At 34.2% G+C, this 7,169-nt stretch overlaps 1 protein-coding gene across 3 annotated transcripts; it reads left to right on the forward strand.

The window, feature by feature from the left end:
• The first annotated feature begins 419 nt into the window (after positions 1-419).
• On the forward strand, positions 420-6,305 carry LOC18107630 (protein ACCELERATED CELL DEATH 6). Of its 3 annotated transcripts, XM_024590013.2 has the most exons (6): positions 420-1,168; positions 2,978-3,725; positions 3,894-4,432; positions 4,631-4,714; positions 5,535-5,715; positions 5,823-6,029. In XM_024590013.2, exons 2-6 carry the CDS (start codon positions 3,053-3,055, stop codon positions 5,879-5,881), a joined length of 1,536 nt encoding a protein of 511 aa, XP_024445781.1. In that variant the 5' UTR covers positions 420-1,168; positions 2,978-3,052; the 3' UTR covers positions 5,882-6,029. The 3 variants fall into 3 exon arrangements, with proteins under 3 accessions (XP_024445781.1, XP_024445779.1, XP_024445782.1); XM_024590011.2 differs by having other exon boundaries at positions 5,535-6,305; XM_024590014.2 differs by lacking the exon at positions 5,823-6,029 and having other exon boundaries at positions 5,566-5,706.
• Positions 6,306-7,169: the final 864 nt, after the last annotated feature.

Raw genomic sequence — 7,169 nt, forward strand, 5'->3', positions numbered from 1 at the left:
TTATCATCACCCAACTTTTGTATAATATATAAAAAAATCATATTAATTTATTTCCTCTTTACAGTTTGCGCGCGGGCTTGCAGACCCGCTCGTCAGGTCTTCAGCATGGCATGCGGGTTTACCTAGCGCTTAGGGCATGACAACCTCAGCGCCAGATGTTTGCACCTGGTGCTACTGCCAGGCTCGCTGGCTGGCCCTAGTGCTAGGTGTCTGTTATCTGGATCATGTCAAGCGCTAGGTATTTATAGTGTGGGTCGTGTTGCCCCCACCAAAATCCAAATAGATCATTTTCTCCTCAACTAAAAAGACAAGCCCACCCCTATAGTCTTTGCAATTCTTTGTTGTAAGGGTAACCTCTGCTGTTACGCTTCCCCATTCAACAGTACTTTTAGAAAAGAGTAAACTCAATATAATGCACATTACAAGTGAAAACATTCATGGTCTACAATAATTTGTGCTACAGTACAATACAATCCATGATAAAAGCATTCACAGTCTATAATAACTCTCTTTATAGTAAAACACTTATCCTCTTAGTTATAGATAATTGAAGTTCGTCACTTGTGGTTTATTGAATGAGATTTATTATAGTAATATGTTCATTTTGAGGTAAAGCCTTCTCTCATCGAAAGGTTTGTTTATCAATCATCACATCAAGGGGAAGGACGAACTAAGGACGAAGAGGAGGAAGACCAGAGGACTGAGAGCAAACCGAGAGAACCAGAGGACGAACGGAGAGAACGAAAAGAACAGAGAAAACCCACGAACAGAACACAACAGGGGAACGAAACACACAGAGCACACCAGGAGGAACGAACTGAGGACGAACTGGGGAAATAAAAAGCAGGGGAAAAACAAGCAAACGCAGAGAGGGCGAACGAACGAAAAAAACCCAGGAAAAACAGAGACGACCGGACATAGAGGAGAAACAGATAATACACAGAGAACACTGGACCAAAGACCACAAACAAAAACACGGACGCAAGAACAGAGATAATACAGAGAAGACGAGCAAAAACAGAAGGCCACAGGAGAACGAAACACACGCAGAACAGGGGACGGACAGGAAGAAACCGATCAGAGAAAAGCAAGAACAGAGGTGAAAGCAGAGGAAGAAAGTAACTAGTCGACCAGTCCTCCATCACGTCTTCATCTCCAGAACTACCAGGTGAGTCTCTTCTCTTCCCCGGTCTTACAATTTCAATTCACTTAACACTGTGCACTTTGGATTTTAATGAACTCATCACTGTACACGCACGATACTTGCGTGCCTGTGGAATAGGTAATTTGCTAAACTAGGTTAAATATATGTATTATTTTCTCCTTTATATTATGAGAATTATTTTTGAAGATTCTATTCAAATTCTTAACAAACTGGCATCAGTTGTTTGCGCTAATAAAATTTATATTAATTTGATATATTTATGCATATAATTTATTAATTTATATAATACTGTTAGAAAATATATTAAAAGACATAAAATATTATTTTATTTATAAATATAATACACAAAACCATAGTTATTCTTGGATATAAAAGAATGCCTTAACTAGAATTTTACCCTGTATATTTTTGTGATATAAAAATGTTTTTGAAAAAAATTAATTAATTTTTTTTTTATTTTAAATTAATATTTTTTGGTATTTTCAAATTATTTTAATATGCAGATGTCAAAAATAATTTTTTTTAAATATTATTTTTCGAGTGAAAAATATTTTGAAAAATAACCGCAACCACACTCTCAAACACAACCGATCAACAACGAATTAACAGCTTGATTTTGACTTGAATTTTTAGGCCCCGTTTATTTGCTGGAAAGTAGTTTCTTTTTGGAAAGTGAATTCCTGGGAAAGTGAATTCCGGGAAAGTATTTTCCGATGTTTGGTAGTGTAATGGAAAATAAGTTGGAAAACACTTTCCAGTGTTTGGTTATGTCATGGAAAATGAGCTGGAAAATAATTTATTAATATTTTATTTTTCTCAAGTTTATTAAAATAATGAGGAACAAATCTTACAAATTAAAAAGTTGAATGAGAATGAAATTGAAAAAAATATATAATTTCATAAATTATCTCAAATAAAATAAATAATAATCAAAATAATAGAGATCAAATCTAAAAAATTAAAAAAAATGAAAGATGAATAAATTAAAATAATAATAATTAACATTTCATAAATTATTTCAAATAAAATAAGTAACAATAAAAAAAATGAGGATCAAATTTGATAGATAAAAAATTTCAATAAAAAAATGATAAGAAAAAAGCAAATAGCAATTATAAAAATAAGGACCAAAATTAATATAAAAATTAAATTTTAAGAGATGGAATTGAAAAATAAATATTCAAAACAAATTATATATAGCAATCAAAAGTTTGAGGATCAAATTTGATATAATCAGCAAATAATGACATTTCTAAATTTTTCACAACTTCCGGAAAGTGTTTTCTGTCCAAATTTTCCAGGAAAACACTTTCCTGAAAATCAAGCCAAATTTTCCTTTGACTGGAAAGTGTTTTCCGTTGACCAACTTTTTTAATGGCAAACAAACACAGGAAAGTTTGGAAAGTGGTTTCCAGGAAACCACTTTCCGGAAAACAAACACAGCCAAAAGGAAAAATATTTTCCTGGAAATCAAACCAAATTTTTCTTTGACTGGAAAGTGTTTTCCGTTGACCGGAAAGTATTTTCGTTGATCGGAAAGTGTTTTCCGTTGACCAACTTTCCTAATGGCAAACAAACACAGGAAAGTTTGGAAAGTGGTTTCTCGAAAAGTGAATTCCAGGAAACAAACATGTCCTAAAGATTTTTATATATTCTCCTAAATAATTGTATTGAGAAAAATTATGTAGCTAATGTACGTTTTCTCTCACTAATACTTTAATTAGCATATCTCTTGCATTCATGTTTTCTATGAATTCTTTAGTTTGCTTGGCCAAATAACAAGACATGTAATTACCACTGATACAACCGCAGCCAAGTTAAGTGACTCAAGAAGAGATCGAGCACTCAACCGACATCATACAATCTTCCAGCACGTTGCAACTCTCTATGCAATTAAAAATAGATATGCCGAGACCAGTACATGATCAGGAGCTTGAACGATGGAAGGCAGTTAAATTCCCAGTTCCGAAGCTTGCAGACTATGGTTTTTCTGAGCCAAATAAAATACTGCAGAAGGAGTTTTATACCTATGCAAAGGAAGACAACTTCAATGCCTTGTTTGGTCTCTTGTCCGATAAACTGGAACATGTTTCATCAGAGGAAGTGCTCAATGTCATTTTCAAACATGTTGCTGCCTCCGGAAATTCACTGCTTCATGTGGCAGCAAGCCATGGAGGCGAAGGTGTGACACAGCTACTGTGTCATCACTTCCCCCTCCTAATCACCAGGAAAAATTTCCTGGGTGATAATGCGCTTCATCTGGCTGCCAGGGCTGGACGGTTTGACACAATTCAAAATCTCGTCAAGCATGTGAAAATTCATCATAAAACACTTGAACTTGCTAGCTTGCTGAGGATGAAGAATAATAAAGGAAACACCCCTTTGCATGATGCAGTCATCAAGGGTTGCCAAGAGGTGGCCTGTTTCCTCGTTTATGAAGACCTAGAAGTTTCCTACCACAAGAACAAGGAAGACAAGTCTCCCTTGTACTTGGCAGTAGAGAGTTGCGATGAGGAGATGATTGCTTCTCTTATAAAAGCTATGTCGGAAGGAGATTTAGGTAATCACAAGTTTTCATCATTTGGACGTGAAAAATAACATGTTACACTTATAATTATTGGTCTCATTAAAACTTATTCTTCTTAATTTCATTTTATGTAAAGCATAAACTTCCTGCATTTTGTGTTTTTTGTATTGATTATCTAATTTTAAAATTATGCTGCGCTAGAAAAACTAGCGGACGGCAAGCCGGATATAATGCTTCCCGAGGACAAAAAAGGGGGAAATCTCCTTCATCTTGCAGCATCCATGGGCTTCCTTTTTGGAGCAAGACTCCTGGTTAGTCGATGTCCTGTTGCCGCATCACAAAGAAACGACGAAGGCAACTTACCCATCCATGTTGCATGCCAGAAGGGCCATCTTGAAGTAGTACGCGAACTACTTACTTATTGGTTCGATCCAATGGATTTTATCAACGAAAAAGGACAGAATATTCTTCATGTTGCAGCGGAGAGTGGACAGAGGAAAATAGTGGATGAAATATTGAGAAATCGAGATCTGGAAGCACTTACAAATGAGAAAGATTACGATGGAAATACACCTTTGCACTTGGCTGCAATGTATGGCCGTCCTGAGATAGTGCAGGCACTAGTGAGTGACAAGCGGGTGGATAAAAGGATTGTTAATAATGAAAAGTTGAAACCATCTGATGTTGTTGCGAAATTACTGCAAGGCGGACGCTTTGAAGCACCAAATTCAGATGGAATGGTATGCTTATATGCTGAGCCTTTTCGAAAAACTGACCTTATGGTGCCAATGGGCTTGCAATTGCTCTTGAACATCATATATACTTGCTAAAAATGATAATGAAAAGGACAACCTTAACTGATTGCAAGAAAATACATTCAAATTCAGTTTCGAATGTATACTTACAAATTAATACTGTCTTTGCATGTCCTTGCTCAGAACAAGCTAATCGATACCAAGCATGAGGATGATGCTGCGAGAGGTGTATGGAACAAATCGCAGGACGTAGAAGTTCGCAAAATGGTAAGATTTTCGGTTTCACAAACTTTCTTTCTTTTAAGCCTTGGCATGTGCCTAACATCACAAAGGGTTTTCATTGCTCCATCATATATCTTAATTTTAACATTATCAATTCTAGCGCTATAGAATCTCCATCATATTCTTTGTAAGTATCAAAACATTCTTTCTTTAAATAAATATGAAAGTAGCATGCAAAATCTACAATCCATGAATTTTTCAGAACTTCATTACATTTATGATCCATGAGAACATCATCATCTTAATTTGCTCCCATCTTTCATGGCAATCGTGACATCTCTACACTTCGTATGATTTAGCTTTAATTCTTCTAATTCGGCTTTCATCTTCTCACAATGATACCAAACATGGCCTTTTCATTGACAACAAATATATTTCTTATGCCATGTTACTCCCAATGATACCAAACAAAACTAAAAAAAAACAATGTCCTATTAACCCACAAAGCCATAACATAAACCAAACTTTGAAATTAATAAAAACAAAAACCATGTAACTAAATTTGCTTCTCTATGCATTCCTTGCTTTGCCATTGCTTTGCCAAATGATCTGTGTGACATGATTACTAAGAATATGTGTAAACTTCACAAAAAAAGATACTACAAGAATTTAAAATGTTATTGAATTCATGTTGTAAGCGTCATGATCTTATAATATTGTGACTTTTGACCAATGTAATGGCATTATATGAATCATTCTCTACAATCCAGCTTCTAATAAGTGTATAGGAATAATCAATACTTACTTGAAAAGCTTTATATAATTTGTTTACCATATATTTTGTAATTAACACTTTGTTGTTCAGCGTGAGGTATTAAAAGTTTTGGTGGAGGCAGGTGATAAGACTGAGTTTGACATCAATCTTAACTATGATTTAACGACGTTAACGACGGAGGAACGGAACAGAGGGGTAGGGAATCTTCTCGTGGTGGCAGTACTGGTAGCTGGAGTAACCTTCGCTGGTGCTATCACTGTGCCTGGATCAGGTTCTGATCTTAGCAGTGATAGTTCAAAAAATCTGATGAGAGCTTATATATTTTTTGACATGCTAGCTATGAATTTCTCCCTCATCGCCGCTATAATCCTTTGTCAGATGTCATTAGGTCGTACCAGTTATGTAACATCAAGCATGGAGGTAGCGACATCTCTTAATTTTTACTCCCTTCTCTGCATGGGTTTAGCATATACATTCATCCTGGCAATCACGGTGCAAGAACATACTGGATTTTTCATAATCATCATCACATTACAAGCCTATCTTTTTTTTACCCAATTAGTTTGTTCCTATGGATTGATGCTTTCAACTGCAAATTCAGTATTGTCTTTCCTGCGTGCAAATCCCTTTAAATTCATGGCTCGAATGGAAAGAAGGATGGATGTACGGACTTCTCTTACGGGTAGAGAATAGGATCACATCCAGTTCAAACTGGATAGCTTGCAAACGGGACGGCATTTTATCTTGTATTTAAATCTCATGTAATTAAGATAAGCTCTTTCTCTTCTCTCTTGTAACGACTCTGGTTATATATAAAGCAGAACATACATGTCTCTGGTGTGTCTTTACAGAGTTCTTCCATGTTGCAGGGCACTTGACTTTCGAATTTTTAGCACTAAATAGATTGACAACAACTAATCGCATGCGTTTTTGATAAATAGTATGTCCTAGTCGTGGACCTGAGCTATGATGTGGGGTTGGATTTTGTTTTCTTTCATATAAAAAATAATGTTAAATTGCTGTCAATGTGTTTTAAAACATAAAGAAAAAGACATGATTTGAGTTATATACTATACTAGGTTAAATATATTTGTTTTATTTTAATTAGATGGTAGAAAAAATAAATAACGAGAGCAAATAGAATAAATTAAAAAAAATAGTTATGATACCTTCAGAAAAAAATATATTTTTAAAAGTGGATAAACGATGTGACTCAATTATCGGCTCATTAAATATGAAACGATAAAATATAATAAAAAAATAGTCTAATTCCCAACTAATCATATGTTGAAACTTGAAAATGAAAAAAATAAATTAATTATATAAAAAGATAAAAAAAATAGCAATTGCAAACATAAGGATCAAAATTAAAATAAAAAAGAATTTTTTTATTGAATGGTAGAATTGAAAAGAAAATTTAATTTAAAAAAAAGACTCAAACAATAAAACTATCAAAAGAATGAAGACTAAATTAAAAATAATAACATATCATAAATTGGGATTGAAAAATAAAATTACAAATAACTCTAAATTTCACAAAAGAACCAAAAATAAAAAATAAAAAATAAAAAAAATAATGAATTTGACATCTCAATAAATTAGAGGACAACTTTGAAATTTCGCATGGCCAACACAATTTTTAAAAGGAGGAAAGAGTAAAGTGGGTTGAGAAGAAAAAAAATCACGAACATCACTCTGCCATCCCAATGACACCATGTGTCATCC

The sequence above is a fragment of the Populus trichocarpa genome, chromosome 18, assembly GCF_000002775.5.
Source record: "Populus trichocarpa isolate Nisqually-1 chromosome 18, P.trichocarpa_v4.1, whole genome shotgun sequence".
Taxonomy (NCBI): Eukaryota; Viridiplantae; Streptophyta; class Magnoliopsida; order Malpighiales; family Salicaceae; genus Populus; species Populus trichocarpa.

What these genes read in the sequence shown, in the direction of transcription:
- LOC18107630 (XM_024590011.2), top strand. Translation starts at nt 3,053, where the DNA reads ATGCAATTAAAAATAGATATGCCGAGACCAGTACATGATCAGGAGCTT. An exon ending in CACCAAATTCAGATGGAATG is followed by an intron (nt 4,433 to 4,630) that starts GTATGCTTATAT and finishes GTCCTTGCTCAG; the next exon opens with AACAAGCTAATCGATACCAA. An exon ending in ACGTAGAAGTTCGCAAAATG is followed by an intron (nt 4,715 to 5,534) that starts GTAAGATTTTCG and finishes TTTGTTGTTCAG; the next exon opens with CGTGAGGTATTAAAAGTTTT.